Raw genomic sequence first — 20240 nt, 5'->3', positions numbered from 1 at the left:
ACTTTTCCTTTCTCCAAAGTTTTCCTGTATGCAGCATCTACCTTTCCTAGGGCCAAACAACCTTCAACATCCTTGTACTTCTCTTTCAGCCATTTTTTCTTGCATGTATCGACATGTGAAATGTTAAAAGACCCAATGCACAGTTTAAAGTTAATATAATAATGAAAGGGAGATTGCTGGTGGTTGAGAAATCTGATTTAAATTTAAAAAATGATTTCTTTAATTTGTAAATATTATAACTTTTAACAACAGTTACAATGGCACTATATTGTTGATATGTAGATTTTTGTACCAGTTCTTAAATGTACAGAATTGCAATTATTTTTTCAGAAATTAAACAGAGAATATCAGAAACAGCTGGAGACAGTAGGTGATCTGCAGAAGGCTTGTGAAAAAAATATAGCTCATCAAAGATATCGTCTTTCTCTCATTGAAAAATCCATGAACAAGTGAGTACTAAATTATAGCAGTCCTGTTCCTTATGATTCTTTCCTGACATCTTAAGCATCTGTTACGCTTGCATATAGTTCTCAACTTACAGCAGGCCTGGTATTTGTAATTGAGGAGGTGAACTTATCCAACATAAGCCTGATTTGCAGTCAAAACATTTGAGGGGTGCTTGTTAGTTGATAGTTGTCTTTCATGCCATAAGATTTTAGTTCGATCTCCACCTCTAATCCACTAAAACTTATAATATAGTTATTACCTGACTTACGTAACTCCTTTTTAATTATCAGTCCATGTTTGAAAGCGTCCTTGTTTGTGCCAGTAATGACTGTATCATTTGTTTCAGAATTTTTTCTGTCAGATATTATCTATTATATTTCTAATCACTGCACACATGCACTTCCTGTACTGAAATTTTCTTAGTTGCTTACTGCTCTTAGAAAGGTTGAGGGAAGTAGTGCTTGCCTGAACTTACTCTTAAATTTATCAAATTGCATTAAGGTAAAATAACCTCTTCAATAGGGTAATGTTTTTTCTAATTTTTCTTATAAGGAAGAACAGTCGACTCTGTTGTAGCTTCGCCCTCTACTATGACTGTGCTAATATGGCTTCCCAGTACAGCAATATGAGCGATATGGGACTAGTTCCCATTTTTAACGCGGAACGCTGAATCGCTGACATTGAAACACAATTGTTCATTACAGCACTACAAAGTATTATCTGCACACTTTATCTTGGCGCATTTACACCCTAGTGCTGAATCGGTCGACCTCGGCGATCTTTGAGATTCGTACTGGCAACCTTTGAAACACAAACTATGAATCGCTTAAGCATCGTTGTGCGACATCTGGCGTACACTTTACGTACTAGTGGTGTTGTTGTTTACACAACAAAGCCAAAGTATAGAATTCATGCTAGGAACAAGATTCGCATGGAGAAATGTTATATAATGTTATATAATGTGTATGTGACATAGTTGTTGGTTTAAGATGATAACTGTTTAGAAATTTCATATCGATCGATCATATTCTCGATTCAATTCAGATTTCATTTTCATTCAGTTGGCAGCACAAGGCAGCAATATCGATACCGGGACAGCTCCCTCCTTACTCCTCACCCCCGTACACAAATGCACCAAGATAAAGTGTGCGGATAATACTTGCTATATATATGTTTAATATATTGCCAATTACAGTACAACCCCTTTTTAACGAATCTTATACTCCGCACGGCCTTACTTCTAAATTGAAATTTCGCAAAACAAATGAGCATCGCCTTCCCTCTGTTGCCAGCGCGCTACGCCAGCGAGAACAGCTGATGCAATATGACCGCGGTAAACAGTCCTTCAAATTGTAATACAGTACTCAGAAAAACGAATGAATATGGATTGAAAACAAATTCACAAGAACTACACTTTCTAACAGTATCTGGCACTATAAGAGAATACATTATTAACAATAAAAGAGAATGAGGTAATAACACATTAACGGCTAATGGCTGGCACAGAAAGGAGGTTATGGCCTACAAAGGGAACACACTACTGATCTCAGAGTCACTGGAACCCTCCAACAATATGAAAAACACACTAAATATTGAAGGAAAATGCAAAATATCGCGAACCGTACCGAATACCAAACACGCTGAGCTAGATAGGTTAGAGTTGGCAACTAAGTTTCGAGATCGTGCTCTGCCGATATAAATCGATATGAATGGCAGCTTGGGATTGGTTGGATGTCTATGCTTCAGCGCATAACCACCAGACAGAGCGAAAATCTGCTAAAACGTCAATTTAGAAGTAGAGCCGTACGGAGTATAGGGGGATTTTATATTCCTTAAAAATGGGTTTTTCCTTAAAAGAGGTTTTAAAAAAATAGGCTATATATCACAAGAAATAATAATACATTTGTGTCTTCAACTAATGTAATGTCAAGAAATACTAAATGAACATATTAATACTAAAAACTCAAATTAACACAAGAATAACAGAAAATATTTACAAAACGGCAGATGTAACAAATTCCTTAGAGTACCATTGGGAGCACAAACTGCAGGAAGGAAAAGGGAAGTAGGTATTACTGACTTGCAGTTTTAAATGGAAGGAACAGAGAATTAACATGATTTTAAAGAGAGTTGTGAAAAATAGACCATGGGAACCATGAGAATAAGCATATTAACCTTTACTTTCTGAAATAGTCCAGTACAGGAGTTCGCTTCCTTTTGCCCAGATGTCTCGCGGAAATAATTTTTCTCTCAATTTGGTTGAGACTGTTAATGAGGTCTTCATCAATGTTGGAGGAGAAGTACCAGCGGACAATATCCAGTCACTACACTGCTGCCCCAAAAGTTGGTTCTGCTGGATCTTCCTCTTCTTCTTTCTTCTTCTTCCTCTTCAGTACTTAGTCTTTTTGCATAGTCACAAAGGTCTCCAACATCCATCTCTGGTGCTGAGGTTAGGATATCATCACAAGTAACAAATTCTTCGAATGTTGTCACTCAAGTCCTTTGATACAACCCCCCAATATTCCCTAATGTCATCAGTAGTGTCATCTTCATTAAGAACTTCTGAAATGGCACCAAAACCTGCATGCAGTTTTAAATAGTGTCTGTTGTAACTAGTTGCCATGCCGCTACAAACATATGCATGGCTTGGAGTATATTCACTTTTCTTTCCTCATTTCTTTCGAGGAAAGAAATAGCCCGTCAAACCAGGGCCTTCCTGTACTTCACTTTCACAGAATGAATAATGCCAAGGTCCAAAGGCTGCAGGTGACTAGTGCAGTTAGGTGGAAGGAAAACCACTTTGATATTCCGCAGGAAAGATGTATCTGAAGGATGAGCTGGACATCTATCACCAGCACTATCTTCCTTCCTGCTGATCCTGTCTTAGCATCCAAGCTTCGTGAAAATTTTAGCAATATCTCAGATGTCATCCATGCACATTTGTTAAAATCATATTTACATTGGAGTGTACGGGTGTTTTTGAAGCATCTTTGATTCTTAAATTTTCCAGTTATTAGTAGGGGTAATTTTTCACTCCCGTCGCTGTTAACACACAACGCTGTGGCATTTTTCTCCACGAACAGCATGGATGGGAACAAATTGTAAAACACTCCCATTTCATCGGTGTTAAAAATATCCTTAGCATCACATGCTTCAAGAAGTTGAGGTAACGTATTCTTTTTTCCAGTACACAACACTATCGTCGTTAACTTCTGCACTCTCGCCGCACGTTTTGGAACGAAAGATCGTACTGTTTTTTAAAAACGATCAAATCAGCCATTAGAAGCATGGAAATCGACCAAACCCAGCCTAAGTGGGACTTCTCGTGTGTTTTGTTTAAGTATATTCCCATCAATTGGGGCATTCTCACTCCTTTTTCCAACAAAACAATTCATTAAAATGTTTTCAAGTTCCTTGTACGCGAAGAACGAATATTCTTCCATATTTTTGCCCCAGAACCGCACTCCACTTCCACGGTCAGAATTACTTCCTTCTGCTTCATGATGCCAAATAGCGTAGAGGGTGCCAAGTCATATTTTTTTGCCATATGTGACAAAGGTACTTGGCTATCCCTTTCAAGATCACTAATGATGTCTATCTTTTGTTGAAGAGTCAGCTTCTTATGTTTAACAGCCATAATGAATGTAGTCTGCCCTAACTCGCAGTACAGCACTTATCACAGACACAAGTAACTCGTAGCACAACTTGCAACACGGAAACAAAAACAGTGAATGAAGCTGCTGATATTCTTCAGTCTGCACGCTCCGCGTGATTCCTAAGCAGCGATTGGTGCTGCAAGACGGAAATGTCTAGCTGGTGTAGCAGCGCTGCAGCTATAGGTTAAGGCAGCTGACCTCAATGGAGACATAACTATTTAACTATCGTTAGTGAAGATTCTCCTTTTTAAGATAATTACTGGACATGGGATATTTAAATTCATTATGGGATTCATATATTTTAAAATGTATTGTTATTATTGACTGCCGTTATTGCAGAGGCTGAAAAATATGATGGTAGAAATGTTGCAGGCTTGATGTACGATATGAAATTAATCATTTTCATAGGTATTTTAAGGTTAACTAGCGACCCACCCAGACTAAAACGGTCCTAACTCCCGAACTGTTCATGCAAATTATATACTTAAAATACTATTTTAATCCTTAATGTATCCTAGAGGAGGTTAGACACTTTATTTGGATGTAAAAGTTGTGGAAAATCTCTATTTATTTGAAAGTATATTTTTTACTACAGACTATGAACTAAAATTGCTCTAAAGGTCAAATCGTTGATAAGTATATGCCCTCGCGGACTTTGTTGTAGAGCTTGAACAGCTCTACATTTCGTACGACCAGGCGAGTTGGCCGTGGTGTTAGGGGCACGTGGTTGTGAGCTTGCATCCGGGAGATAGTGGGTTCGAATCCCACTGTCGGCAGCCCTATAAAGGGTTTTCCGTGGTTTCCCATTTTCACACCAGGCAAATGCTGGGGCTGTACCTTAATTAAGGCCACGGCCGCTTCATTCCAACTCCTAGGCCTTTCCTATCCCACCGTCGCCATAAGACCTATCTGTGTCGGTGCGACGTAAAACCTGTAGCATTTCGTACGCTTACACTTGGGGTCTATCGATGACAGTTCAGGCAGCGTAAGCTGTGGAAGGTACGACTTACTGCTTATTCTGTAATTTTTTCTAGAATATTTTTCATTTTGTTCAATACCTTTTGATTTTCTAAATGCTTCTAATCTTCTGAAATATATCTTTCACTGTAAATCATGTGAAATTTTCAAGAGATCTTCCGCCTAAATGTTTATATTTTGTGAAGTTACATGTGTCTTGCGGCATGTATGCGTACGTCAGTCATGCCTCTAGTTAAGTATATAAATTTCATTATTCGTCCGTATTGAACCAAGATTACAATTTATTAAAATTCGTATCCACCTTGAATATTGAATAAGGTGGATACGAATTTTAATAAATTGTAGTCATGCCTCTAGGCCGTACAGCTAGTCTCGCCGGAAGCCGCACTTCGCTCCCATACAGCAGTCATTCTGGTCCTGCGTACAGTTCAGTGGACAGCATCTAGCATGACAGTGACTGCTGCTTGCTGATAACAGTGATTTCCAAAGTCTGCGCCAATTTATGGTTCCACACATCGCTAAAGGAGTGCTGTAATTTAACGTGAAGACGGAAGTTAATCAACATTTCGAGCCAGTTTAGAAAAACGTATCTTATTGCATATTTTCCAACGGGATGTGCGATGGTAATATATGTGAAGTGTATTCCTTAAAGACCGACTTTTACTTATGTCGGGGTTCGTTAGAAGGGGGTTTAGATAACATTGGGCTTATGGCGATTTGACTGGGCCTTATGAAAATCTTCGTTAAAAGCGGGAAGGTTAAAACGGAGTCCTACTGTACTTGATAAACGTATTTAAATCGCACCTTACACTTGAATAAAGAAGTGAAGAGCGTATCCCTACAGAGTGAAAAATACGTTCAAAATGATGTTAAAAGGTAGTAAATACTATAGGAAAGAAAGAAGTCATATACATTGATCAGCCAGAACATTATGACCACCCACCTAACAGCTGGTATGTCGCCCTTGGCACGGATAACAGCGGCGATGTCTTGGCGTGGAAGCAATGAGGCCTTGATAGGTTGCAGGAGGGAGTTGGCACCACATCTGCACACACGTCACCTAATTCCCATAAATTCCAGGGAAGGGGGTGATGAGCTCTGATGCCACGTTCAGTCTCATCCCAGATGTGTTGGATCGGGTTAAGATCTGATGAGTTTGGGGGGCCACGACATCAATTGCAACTTGCCACTGTGTTCCTCGAACCACTCCATGACACTCCTGGCCTTGTGACATTGCCCATTATCTTGTTCAAAAATGCCACTGCCGTTGGGAAACATGATTGTCATGAAGGGATGTGCGTGGTCTGCAACCAGTGTATGATACTTATCATGGTGCCTTGCACAATCTCCAATGGACCCATGGATGCCCACGTGAATGTTCCCCAGAGCATAATTGAGCCGGTGCCAGCTTCTCTCCATCCTGCAGTACAGGTGTCAAGGAGCTGTTCCCCTGGAAGAAGATTGATTCACACCCTCCAATCGGTATGATGAAGAAGGTATCGGGATTCATCAAACCATGCAACGCTCTGCCACTGCGCCAACGTCCAGTGATGATGGTCATGTGCCTATTTCAGTTGTAGTTGCCGATGTCTTGGTGTTACCATTGGCACAAGCATGGGTCGTCGGCTGCGGAGGTTCATCCGTGTTTGGTACACTGTGTGTTCAGACACACTTGTACTCTGCCCAGCATTAAAGTCTGATGTTAGTTCCGCCACAGTTCGCCGCCTGTCCTGTTTTACCAGTCTGCCCAGCCTACAACGTCCGACATCTGTAGTGAGGGGTAGCCGCCCAACCCCTCGACGTTTGGACGTGGTTTCGCCACTTGTTGAAGACGCTCACCGCAGCAATCCTCGGAACACCCGACAAGTCTTGCAGTTTCCGAAATGCTTGTGCCGAGCCTCCGGGCCATCACAATCTGCCCGTGGTCAAACTCTGATCGCATCCCTTCCCTATTCTACACTGGGTCACATGTCTGATTTCAGGACTACATGCACCGTGCGTTTTGGTCTATCAGTCAATCCTCGTCAGGTGTTGCTGCTATCACCTGGACGGGTTTATATCGATAGTACTGTAGGTAGGTGGTCATAATGTTCTGGCTGATCAGTGTATCTATTTTGCAGTTACTTACACAATACCTTTCTGTTTAATGGTCTCGCCTTCAGAGATCTCTGTTGTTGATGTGGCTATGCTATTTAAGAATACAGGAATAGCATACTCGCAAATAACTTCACGCAAAACTGTGAATGTCCAATTTCAGGACAACTGAAGTAAAGACGATCCTTCACTAAGTAGTCACTCATACAGTAGATGCACCAGGATTTTTATGCAAACGTGGTTGTGCTTTCAGTACAAAATAATGAATAACTTTTAAAATCCATTGTAGCAAATCAGATGGGTACTGCAGCCTGCTGTTTTCATCTCCCATTTGAATAAAGTCCATTAGCACGGATTAACACCATCGTCTTGTCACAAGAATCAAGGAGATGTCACACTCGGTTTTTTCGAACAACAGAACCTGCTATATAAGATAGATATGCTACCTTCATAGAAGGGTAGCACAGAGCAGGAAAAACAGAACTGTGAGATTTTAAATCAAGCTTCAGACGAATAATGAAGAAATAGTTATTGTACAATATATTTAAACATTAGCTACTGTAGGCACATTTTTGACTTACCAGGGGACTTGTTGATATCCTTACGGATACACGTGACTTGATCCGATAAATGTGCTGCATTTTGCTGATCTTGGGGCGTGTTTGGAAGAGTCTCTTCAGCTTTTCCGATAACAAAAGTGCCTGACTCCACCTCCACGTTTCTACTTGCAGGATTAGCCAAAATTCCCATTTTCAAAAAGTGCTTGAGACCAAAGAAGAAAGCTCTAGTGACCAGCTTATCATTGCTGCCTGACATTTGCCGCAGAGCACTGAAAACCATCTCTATAGTTACTATTGAATGCTCGGGTCAGAACATAATTTAACCTTGTCTCATACCTGCCAACTTTCCCAATTTAGGCGGGAGACTCCCGATTTTCGACAGTTTTTCCCGCCTCCCGATTATTCTAATATTTCTCCCGATTTTAACTTATTTTAGTGAACTTTGAACATTTGTTTTCAAATCCCACCATTTCAGCTTTGTACGCAAGTGGCCGAAGTCCTTTGCTCATTGGCCTCTTTGAAATAAAAAAATTCGACGTTTATTAATACGAGAAATGCGCACGAATGTGCGATGTTTATTGAAACCTGTGTATCGCGACGCGTATATCGACTGTCAATCTCTCGTTCTCGCGTGTTATGTTCCTGTTCGTTCGCATCAGTCTAGTCGATTCTAGAGACTAGTCGCTAGATTTGGAGTCTGTTTTAGTAGTTTAGTGATAGAATTTCCTAATGATTTTAGGAGCCATTTGGAGACAATTCTGGCGAGTTTTAATTTATTACTTGATAAAAATAATATTGCGCTTCTCATAATCGCGCCGGCGCGAGATGCTGTATATTAATCTATGCATTTTCTAAGTAATAGCATCTAAGCGCATGACTGATTCACACGTCTGGAGCATGAGTTCATACTATTTTCGGTAGGCTTATCAGAGACCGATTATCTCGCTCACATACTTCCTGTGAGCCTCATATAAAAACAGTCGTGTTTTGAGACAATAAGTGTTATAATATACGGTACCATAGTACTCCTGTATTGCGTAAGATATGTAGAATAACCAGTTTTGAGCAATTGTATCTCCTGATTCCTCCCGATTTTTCCTGATTTTCATCTCTAAATCTCCTGATTTTTGGCTTTGTAAAGTTGGCAGGTATGCTGTCTGAAGAAGGTACTTGACACACACCACTGTTAATGCTGTAGTCAACAGAATGGCCTTATACGTCTCCTTGCTAAGGAATTCCTTTCCGGCTTGCTCACTGGAGGTCTTGAATTCATTCAGGTACTGGAGAAAACCATTTCCCAGCCACTGCAATCTCTTGCCATCCAAGCTGAAGAAATGCATCTTGTCCGGCTGCAATGTTGCTACACAAGTGCTACTGGCATCATGTATGTCAAACAGTTTCTTTATTGATTACATGTATTTGAGAGTGCCGCTTGCATTATCAAAATTTTGTGCATCCTTATGGCATGAATGATCTTTTAAATATTACAGGGCTGTTATTACTTCAGTCGTGAAAATATCTTCCTTTTCTCATAGATGGCTCGATGTGTATGCATGTAAGGAAACAAACCGGTTTCACAGTTTATTTTGATTATAACTGATAGTTTATTATAATCACCACTTATGCATTGGGAACCATTGAACATAGATTTTTTGAGTAAAGAATTTCTTCAGTTTTTGAGAATGTGCCATTGGTCTAAAGCAAGGAAAAAAGGCCTTTCCCTATGAGCAGGAGGACAGATCTTTGGTTTAATGTCTTTTGAAAAGGACAGTCTTTTCGTCATGCTGACATTAGTCTTATGATTCACAATACCAACACGAAAAAACTGCAATTTTTGACTTCCTTTATTGTTGTGACTATTAAAGTATGTAGCCCTGGACCTGAAAGCCTCCTAGTTAAGAAAAATGCTGCTGTTAGCCTGTATTTTGTACTGTAGTCACACCAGAAATTTTAAAAAAATGGAGAAGGTTATTGACCCAGGGTAGTTGGATTTTTACTTTAGTTTGCTTGCCAATCATCTTGAGTAGTTTTTATTCACTTAACATAGAACAAAACGTCTTTCTGTTCAAAGAAGGTGTTGAGTTTCTTGTCATATAACATCTGCTGTTCAGTGGACTGCCAACAAACACAATCTCTCGGCTTCATTTAGGTGCTGACTTTCTCCTTTACTAAAGGTGTTATTCCAGTCTCACAGTTTATATTTTCTATGTAGCGTGAATGTGTGGATTTACTGCTGAAATTCGGTGAAAAATCCTCTCTTGAGATAATATGTAGTCATTCTTGACGTTTGTTCAAAGGGAATTCATGAAACGAAATGCCATTCCTCGGTCTACTGTTGCTCCTAAATAAAGGCACACAGCAGTAAACCATATTATGTACATAAACATTAAAATATTTCATGACCAAAGAAATAACCAAATAACACAGGCTTAAATTACAGCAACACTCCTAGCAATGATCGCTGAGCGTGTCTAGTCAAGCAGACTAATGCCAACTTCTCAGCGCTGCAAGCGTCTGAACTGGTAACCACGCTGCGTTCACTCATTTACACTTAGGACTGGGTGAATGAGAAGGCGTATTAGTGCAGTCATAGTAGAGGGCGATGGTTGTAGTGAACAAAAATAATTGGTCCCGATTCACTTAAATTAAAACTTACACTAAATGTTTTTGTAATGTAGTGAACCCTTGACTTCAGTGATAGACCTATGAATATAACAGCCATATTTATTTTTGACCAGGGAAGAACATTTACTCATATACCTGAAATATCTTCCGTAGTACAGATTGGTTATGAGATCAAAATACTATTATTGATGTGGTGTACAGTATTATTTTATGACATAATTTATTCAGACACCAAAGGAGCGAGCACGTTGGCTGTGCAGTTAGGGGTGCACAGCTGTGAGCTTGCCTTTGGGAGATAATGGGTTCTAACCCCACTGTCGGTGACCCTGAAAATGGTTTTCTGTGGTTTCCCATTATAACACCAGGTAAATGCTGGGGCCATACCTGAAGGCCATGGTTGCTTCCTTCCCACTCCTAGCCTTTTCCTATCCCTTAGTCTCCATAAGACCTATCTGTATCGGTGCGACGTAAAGCAAGTTGCACAAAAAGTTTACCAAAGGACAAAGTTATGTTATATTTTATTGTACTTTTCAGAGATCATAGTAATAAACGGGGAGCACTCGAAATATTCGAGAACTTGTTGCAAGATTGCTGGAAATTTATTTATTTATTTTTTTATTCATACGACATACAGCTGTAACAGTTGCACTCCAATTAAAACAGACATTACAAAATAAAAGGTAATGAAAATTATAAAAATTAACAATAGATTTAAAAAAATTATAATAAATGGTTCACGATGTGGGTTACTGTAGTCACTTCCTAATTCGTGAACGATGGGCAATGGCTGTGTGGCCTAGTAAGTGGTCCTGAGAGTCTGGATATCAGTTGCTACGGAATGGGAGTCGGCATCTCATCAATATTCTGAATCAGGGCCCTCCTTGTGCTCAGGCGGCTAAGACAATACAATCTACCGTGGTCCCTAACCCGTTAGAGGAGAAATCCTCACTTGGGCTATGTGTAAGTAACGTTGGCATCATGCTTCACAGAATTTTCACTGAGCACGCTGGGAACATTCTTAGCAAGCCTCTGACCTATGGAAGTAACGGATTCCCACTCCCATTTGACAGGCAAGGAGCTTCTTGGAAACAACTTTGTGGAAGAAGTGGGTTTCAATAGGGAGTTACCAATAATAATGGGGCTTATGGAAGAAAGGAAGAAAGTAGAACTGGCTGAGTCAGCAAAGAGGATGCATTTAGATGTGCTAGGAGTAAATGGTATTTGGGTAAGGGGAGATAACGATGAAGAGAGAGCAGATTATAAAGTGTACTAATGGGTTTTAAGGGAACCCAGAACTTCCTAAACCTCCAATGTTAAATGTAAGGAACATTTCCTTCTATACTATTAACACCAGAATGATGAAACTTTTACAGTACTATATTACATTTATTTACGATTATGTACCAATAGGGATTTTAATGTATGGGTATTTTCTAGAAAGATATTATTTTATTTTTGAAAATAATTCACACCTTTGACATAGTATCTTTGACATAAAATCTGTCGTCAATTAAGTAGGACAAAAGGGCTATGATAGGTGTATATTGGCATTGTTTACAATTCCTGAAAATTTGAGGTCTTTATCTCTGAAAGTTTAGGAGAAATTGTTCCTTAGAAGGCAAAAAAAGTAAACTTGTGGAAACGATGTTCAAAGTTTAACTAACTTTCTAGTGGAGTCCAGCACCATAAGAGGTGTTTTCACTGTCAGTAGACATCTCATCTGGCCTTTTTTCACCTTTCATCCTTTATCTGGCTGGTCTCTCAGACTTCTTTTCTTTCCTTTCAGCATTCATTTTCCTCTCATTGTTTGTAGACATCATAGCAGTGGCCATATATTTTCCAGGCATCACGTCTGCAGCACATCAGACTTTATAATCTTACCTTTGTTGTATGTATCAAGAGCATCATATACTCCAAAATAAAGGGTATAGATTTTCACGAACACATTTTCTGGGATTCTAGTCCAAATTTCATTATTCATACTCCCATTTTGATTTTGAAGTCCTTTGTGTCACTTGGCATTTGGTGACATGGATCACTTTGCAACATTTTTTACACAATATTGAATTATCTATCGCCTTTTATAGCAATGAAATGTTAATTATTTTGTTCATATTATCATCAATACACTGTTCCAATGAATGGGAGTATTTGTCTGTTGATCTTGCTTGTGCTAGAGACAGGGGTAGATATCACTTCATGCATAACCTTCGTAGTTTCAAAATCACTTCCTATGGTATGCAGAATTCTCAGTTCCATTGGTGCATCTCCAAGGAGGCTTTTTCGTTATACAAACTCTTACTAAATCGAGGCATGTTCGATAAGTTCCAGTTACACAATATAAATATATCAAAGGAATACAGCGATGCAGGCATAACAGAAGCCTGTCAAATCAAGAAGCCAACACAATAAATATGCTCTACATACTTAATATAATCTCTTTGGACAGACCAGGAAATTTGAAAAATGATCTTTCCACTAAAGACGTATCATAGAAATTGTATGTGGCGACACAACCACTGCAGCACATTATTAAGAACATATTTTTTCGTACTTGGAGTTGACTTACTGGGAAGATTAATATGCCATTGTAAAGAGGAAAAGCTGTAGCATTTTATTTCAGAATAAACTGAAAATTCAAAATTTCGTCATTTTCAGGGTCCGGGTTCTCTTAAAAAGGGAAGGGCAGAGTGTGAGGAAGGGCTGTTCATCGGGAATACTATTGCACACAACATAGTTTGTTAGGCATGTAAATTATCGAATGATGTGGGTAGATTTGGGAGTTGGAGGAAGTAGGATGAGAATTATCTCAGTGCTGTTACACACAGCTGTTCCTAGGCATTCCCTTGCTGTTTCTACTACAGCATCTCCGTATGCCACCCACTCTCTTTCTATATCCTGAACCTGCTTACTATCTACTGTTTGGAACTTTATACTTATTGTCCTGGAGATTTTCTACCCTTAGTTGTTTGCAGACAGTTAATTTCACTATTTCTATCCTAGGCCTAGAGATACCACCCTGTGAGGGTGCAGATGTGGACGAAGATGACAAGTTTTTTGAATCATTGAGTGACATCATAGGCAGGTCAACAGCAAGGTTAGCGTAGTACTAATGGGCGATTTCAATGCGAGACTTGGTAATAGAACTGAAGGATACGAAAGGCTGATTGGTAAATGTGGGGAAGGTATGGAAGTTAATGGGAGTGGGAAGTACTGTATTTGCTGGACTTGCTGGTATGGGTTTAGCAGTTCCGAATACATTCTTTACGCGTAAGGCTATTCACCGTTACACTTCGGAGGGTAGGGGTACCAGATCCATAGTAGACTATATCTTAACAGACTTCAAATGCAGGAAATCTTTTAGGAATATATGGGTTTTCCAGGGATTTTTCGATGACACAGATAACTATCTGATCTGTAGTGAACTAAGAATCTCTAGGCCTAGGATATAAATAGTGAAATCAATGCAAACAACTAAGGGTAGAAAATCTCCAGGATGATAAGTATAAAGTTCCAAACGGTAGATAGTAAGCAGGTTCAGGATATAGAGAGTGAGTGGCATACGGGGATGCTGTGGTAGAAACAGCAAGGGAATGCCTAGGAACAGCTGTGTGTAAAGATGGGAACAAGCGAACATCTTGGTGGAATGATGAAGTGAGAGCAGCTTGTGAACGTAAAATGAAGGCTTATCAGAAATGGCTCCAAACAAGGAGTGATGCAGACATGGAATTGTATGTGGATGAAGGGAACAGAGTAAACCAAATAGTTGCTGAATCCAAAAAGAAGTCTTGGGAGGATTTTGGTAATGACCTGGAAACGCTAGGACAAGCAGCAGGGAAACCTTTCTGGACAGTAATGAGGAATGAAGAGAAAAAGAAATGAATATAGAGTTTTGGGTAATTCAGGTGAACTCATAGGTCCAGGGAATTACTAGACAGGTGGAACAAATATTTTGAAAATCTTTTCAGTGTTAGACACCTTATGGGGCGAGTTGGCCATGCAGTTCGAGGCGCACGGTTGTGAGCTTGCGTCCAGGAGATAGTGGGTTCGAATCCCACTGTTGGCAGCCCTGAAGATGGTTTTCCGTGGTTTCCCATTTTCACACCACGCAAATGATGGGGCTGTACCTTAATTTAGGCCATGGCTGCTTTCTTCCAACTCCTAGGCCTTTCCTATTCCATCATTGCTGAATCCAAAAAGAAGTCTTGGGAAGATTTTGGTAATAACCTGGAAAGGCTAAGACAAGCAGCAGGGAAACCTGGTGCACCGTAAAAAAAAAAAAAAAAACCACCTCTCCTGGTGTCATCGCAAACAGATCTCATGGGGAGGAGGATAATGTAGATGAAATTGTGCTTGAGGAAGTGGAAAATCTGGTATATAAACCCTATTGTCATAAATCAGTAGGAATAGATTAAATTAGTCTTGAAATGGTGAAGTATAGTGGGGAAAAAAAGGGATGAAATGGCTTCAGAGGGTAATAAGATTAGCATAGAGTGTTGGTAAGGTCAGAATGGACAAAAGCAGTAATTGCATCTATCTATAAGGAAGGGAACAGTAAGAATTTTTTGTTTTTGCTACTTGCTTTACGTCGCACCAACACAGATAGGTCTTATGGCGACGAGCAGTAAGGATTGCAACAACTGTCGAGGTATCTCATTGATTAGTATAGCAGGCAAAGTATTCACTGGCATCTTGGAAGGGAGGGTGCTATCAGTAGTTGAGAGGAAGTTAGGTGAAAAGCAGTGTGGTTTCAGACCACAGGGGGGCTGTCAGGATCATATTTTCAGTATGCGCCAGCTAGTTGAAAAATGCTATAAGAGGAATAGACAGTTATGTTTGTTTCATAGATCTCGAACCAAGACGGACCTAAAAGAAGAAAGTAAATTGCGTATTAGTGCGATGGAAGTGAAGACAAGGAGAAATTCCTTTTGTAAATAGAAACTCACCTCGAGCACCAAGTTGACGAAAGTAAAGTTGAAGAGGAACTGCCATGCGAAATAACAGACCACAAGCCCAAGCAGAGAGGCGGAGCATGTTATGTAGGGGAAGTGGTGGCGGCGGTAGATGGAGGGCAATGGACGGGAGGGCATGGATTATGGTGGGAGTAGTAGGCTAGCATGTTACGTATTATTTTGTATACTGATTGATCTTTTGGTATTTTTAGATTATTAATTACAGAAGTAAGTGTATCAAATAAAATTGTAGGTTTTTCGGACAAGTTGTTAAGGTTGAAGCTAGGGTTATAATATTGATCTAGTAAAATGAAACATTCCTCCGTTAAGTAACGGACCTCTGTTTATTATTTCGATGATGTATATATCATGATTAGCATCGTGATAGCTACATTTATAGTCGTCTATTGCTGCCCTATTGCTGAAAATCTCCTGTATTTAATAGCATTGACATGCTCATTGTATCTGATCTTAACCCGCGAGGACTCGCCGCGCGGTCTTTTCGACCGCACATTCGTTTATTCACTTGTAATCTGCAACGAACTTACATCTCGTCTTGCTCTTGCTTCTCTTATCCTTCGCTGGAGAGTTGACAACGCTAGTGCCGTAACAGTTAATCTAAATTTGTTGTCCATTGTTACCGGGAGGACGAAACTCTGTCCTCGACGGAAGTCGCGGTCTTTTCCACCGCGCGCGAGGCCTTGTGTTTGGCGTTGTTCTTTTGTTTGTGTTCCGTAAAGATACGTTTGCGTAGGATTTTGGGTACTGAAAAAGAGGACCAACGTCACCAAACTGTAAATCAGACAGACAATGGTCGCTGTGCTTATTGTGACAGAAAGAAGAATCGGAAAACCAAAACTAAATGCGTTTCATGTTCACGTTTCATATGTAAAGAGCACACATGGCCATCATGTGTCCAGTGCGCGGAGAAAAGTGTTGAAATCGTACAGGAGGAGGGGGATGATGACCAAGTTCTTCAGCATTTGTGAGATCTGGCAAGTTCTGAACGGTTTTCCTATATTGCACTCAGTGTTTAGTTCCGAGATTTGTTTTGAAGCAGCCATAGGTGATGAAAATTACTAATGACTGGTGCATTGAGACTTGAGTGGGTTTTCATTCTTTAATGTTTATTATTGTTTGCATTTTACATTTCCAGAGTTCAATTTTTAAACATCGGTAGCCATAAGTTCTGACGGACAGATGTTCAAAGTAGTCAATTGAAATGAATATGTCTTTATTTTGTGCCTTGTAGAATATTTTCTCAGCTGATTAGACATACATTTGTGTAATAAAGCTATGATATGACGTTTCGATGTATTGTGTTCGAAAAAATAATTTGTGCATTAAATAATGACCCATGGATTCTATGCGGTCGAAAAGACCGCGCGCGAGTTCTGGCGAAAAAATATCAGTGCGAGTTCTCCTGGGTTAAAGGATCTTCCTGTTTGGCCAATATATGTGCTGGCACAGTTGTTACAGTGAAATCTGTATACACCTGATTTATCGAAGGGATTAGAAACATTAACTAGGTTAGAATAATGAAATATTTCGAGATTTCAATTGTCAATCAGTCAATACTGGTCTGCATTTAGGGCAGTCGCGCATGTGGCAGATTCCCTACCTGTTGTTTTCCTAGCCTTTTCTTAAATGATTTCAAAGAAATTTGAAATTTATTGAACATTTCCCTTGGTAAGTTATTCCAATCCCTAACTCCCCTTCCTATAAATGAATATTTGCCCCAATTTGTCCTCTTGAATTCCAAGTTTATCTTCATATGTGATCTTTCCTACTTTTAAAGACGCCACTCAAACTTATTCGTCTACTAATGTCATTCCATGCCATCTCTCCGCTGACAGCTCGGAACATAGGCTACAACTTAAAGTCAAATAATAATACTAGATTATAAATTCCACCTGTTCAGTACATAAGAGTTTTTTATTTATATTTAAGAAATAGTTCTTAACATATTAGATATATTTATTATTTATTTATTGATGATTTTATTTGTGGCGAAGTTAGGCATCTTGGCCCTCTCTTACACTTAACTACATTATGCGGCTTAATACTGAATACAAACTTTATATTCAAACTTAACACACTGTATATAATATAATAATAATATAACTTAATATAGACTAAAACTAAAAGATTACATCCTAAGTCTAAAGTTAGAAAAATAAATTCAATAACTACTCTAGGTGGAATTCATATAATATAACGGTAATTTATGTAAACTTTTGGGAACTATTTGCTCCAGACATTCACTCACATATTCACGCATAACTACATGATATAGCCTACGTATTCAAGAGGAAATCTTTAGACCGTCTTTTGAAGGTAATTAATAGGAACAATTTCTAATTTCAGGGGGTAAAGCATTCCATATTCTAGCGCCCGACACAAGGAAAGAATTACTGAAGGCAGATGTATGATGTGGAGGTATTGCAATTGTTGATCCAGATCGCGTGTCACGGTCATGAAAGGAAGATAGAAAACGGAAATGACTGGAGAGATATTCAGGTATATTTTCAGTCAAAAGTCGATAGATAAGGGTTGATACATGGTGATTTCTCTGCTGCTCTACTTTTAACCAAGAAAGTTGTGCATAAAAAGGGGATACATGCGAGGCAAAATTCAGTGAAAAAATAAATCTAATGCACGAGTTTAAGGCTCTCTGCAATTTCCTATTTTGTTCACTGGTAGCATCCAGCAACACAACATCACAATAGTTAAAAATTGGAAGTATCAATGTTTGAACCAGTTTTATTTTTAAGTTGAGAGGTAATATGGTCTGGTGAATCTTAAGGGGATGACGTGATGAATGAACTTTCCTGCATACGTTAGTGACATGCTCATCCCAGTTTAAAGTTTCATTTATAGTGACTCCAAGGCTTTTTACTGATTTTCAGAATGGGATAGCAACGCCATTTAGTTGAATGACTGGAATTTGTAGACTGTGTAAATGGGCAAGCCGTTTTCTCTGCTCTAGTATGATAGCTTGTGTTTTCGTTGGGTTGATGGAGAGCTAATTCTCAGCTGCATAACAGCTGATCTGCTCTAAGTTTCGGTTCATATTTTCAATAGCTGCATTTATGTCATTCACTTTTGTGTGGCAGTAAATTTGAAGGTTGTCGGCATAGAGATGGTAGTTGCAGTTTTTCAACTTAGAAGAGATGTCATTTAAATATAAAATAAATAACAGGGGGCCGAGTATAGAACCTTGTGGCACACCATTAACTTTGTACTTCCACTCCGTTCTCTTATCATTCATGACAACACACTGTCGTCGGTTATGGAGGTAGGAAGCGAACAAATTGAGAGCAGCGTGGCTAAGATGGAAGGAATGCAATTTCGCTATTAATATGTCCGTACTGATAGTGTCAAAAGCACTGCTGAAGTCTAGGAGAATGAGCACGGTCACTTTACGTTTGTCCATTGTTTTTCTTACGTCACCCGTAATTTTTAGAAGAGCAGTAGATGTACTATGTCCTTTTTTAAATCCAGATTGCAAGTGATCAAGTAACGAATGGTGCGTCAAGTATTGGAGCAGTTGTTCATGCATGAGTTTCTCTAAGACTTTCGAAAGTGAAGAAAGTATACAGACAGGTCGATAGTCGGATGGAGAATTTGCTAGAGATTTTTTTGGTACTGGGAAAATTAAAGCATCCTTCCAAACAGTTGGGAAGTAGCCTTCCGAAAGATATGAGTTACATATGTGGGTTAAAATTGGCAATACTACATCTATCAAGGTAACGACGAAGGATATCGGGATGTCGTCCACTCCGATTGCTTGTGATTTGATAGATGTTAGTTTTCTTCTTACATCATTTTCATTTATTTTACGAAATTTGAACAAATGCCGTTGTGGTAATGGAGTAGATTGAAGAGAATTTGTTGTTGTTTGTATAATATGAGGGTCGGTATTAACTATTTCTCTAGTAAAGTGGGCATTTAATTCATACGGATTTGTCATGCGTATTGGAGTTTGTAGTTTGCCTCCCAATACCTACAGATCTGAGTTGTCTCCAGGTACATTTTGTGTTCAAGTTACTGGCTACTTGTTGGAAGTACGCATATTTTTTGTTTCTGATTATTTGTTGATCTTTCTTTCTAAGCACACTGTACTTTTCAAAATCTTCAGTTGATAATGTCTGCTTGTAACATCTGTGTAGTGCATCTCGTTCAGCCATTGCGGACTTAATGTCATTTGATAACCATGGAGCAGCATTGCGAGTCACCCTAGCAGTACGTTTAGGTACGTGTTTGTTATGCAATCCCAACAATAATGTGTTAAACCTCTTTACTTTTTCGTCATTGTCAGTCATGTGCAGTATTTCGTCCCACGGGCAGAGATTAGCATCTTGTATTAATTGTTCAGGATTTAACTTTTTCATGTCTCTATAGGTTATCCACTTCGGCTTTGTTTTTGGAACTTTCAAAGAATAAGCTAAATATATGAGATCGTGGTATGATATACCAGGTACAGAAGTTTGTCCGTGTTTTAGTATTTTCTGAGGATTGTTTGTGATAAGTAAATCTATTAGAGTGTGTGAGGATCCGTTAGCAGTGTGCACGTGGTGAGTGGGGTTAAGTGGCAATATGTTCTGTAAACGATTTGCTTCAGTGGAGTCTATTAACAGGTTTGTGTTAGTCACCAGATATGAGTACATGTTCGTAGGTAGGTACGAGTCTTCGTAAATTTTCTTCGAAGTGGTGAAGTTTCCTGCTTTTGGTGGTTTGTAAACAACTCCAATCAGTACTTTAGTCTTATCAACAGATAGTTCTACAAACATATATTCAGTTAAGATGACAGTAGATAATGTCGAAGTTTGTATAATCTTCCCCGTTAAATTGATTTTGTAGTATAGAGCTACTCCTCCTCCACGGCGCTTCGGTCTATTGTGAAAAAGTGCATTAAATCCTTCTAT

The 20240-nt window shown here is 39.2% G+C and overlaps 1 protein-coding gene across 2 annotated transcripts in view; it reads left to right on the top strand.

The window, feature by feature from the left end:
- LOC136864489 (transmembrane protein 120 homolog) overlaps positions 1-20240 on the top strand; it is a 182452-nt gene that overhangs the window by 4327 nt on the left and 157885 nt on the right. For both annotated transcript variants that reach the window (XM_067141525.2, XM_067141526.2), the window contains one exon: positions 331-449. In XM_067141525.2, coding sequence (XP_066997626.2) covers positions 331-449 — 119 coding nt within the window. The remainder of the gene's footprint in view (positions 1-330; positions 450-20240) is intronic.

Source organism: Anabrus simplex, chromosome 2, assembly GCF_040414725.1.
Source record: "Anabrus simplex isolate iqAnaSimp1 chromosome 2, ASM4041472v1, whole genome shotgun sequence".
NCBI classification, from domain to species: domain Eukaryota; kingdom Metazoa; phylum Arthropoda; class Insecta; order Orthoptera; family Tettigoniidae; genus Anabrus; species Anabrus simplex.
This window is presented reverse-complemented; position numbering and strand designations above follow the sequence as displayed.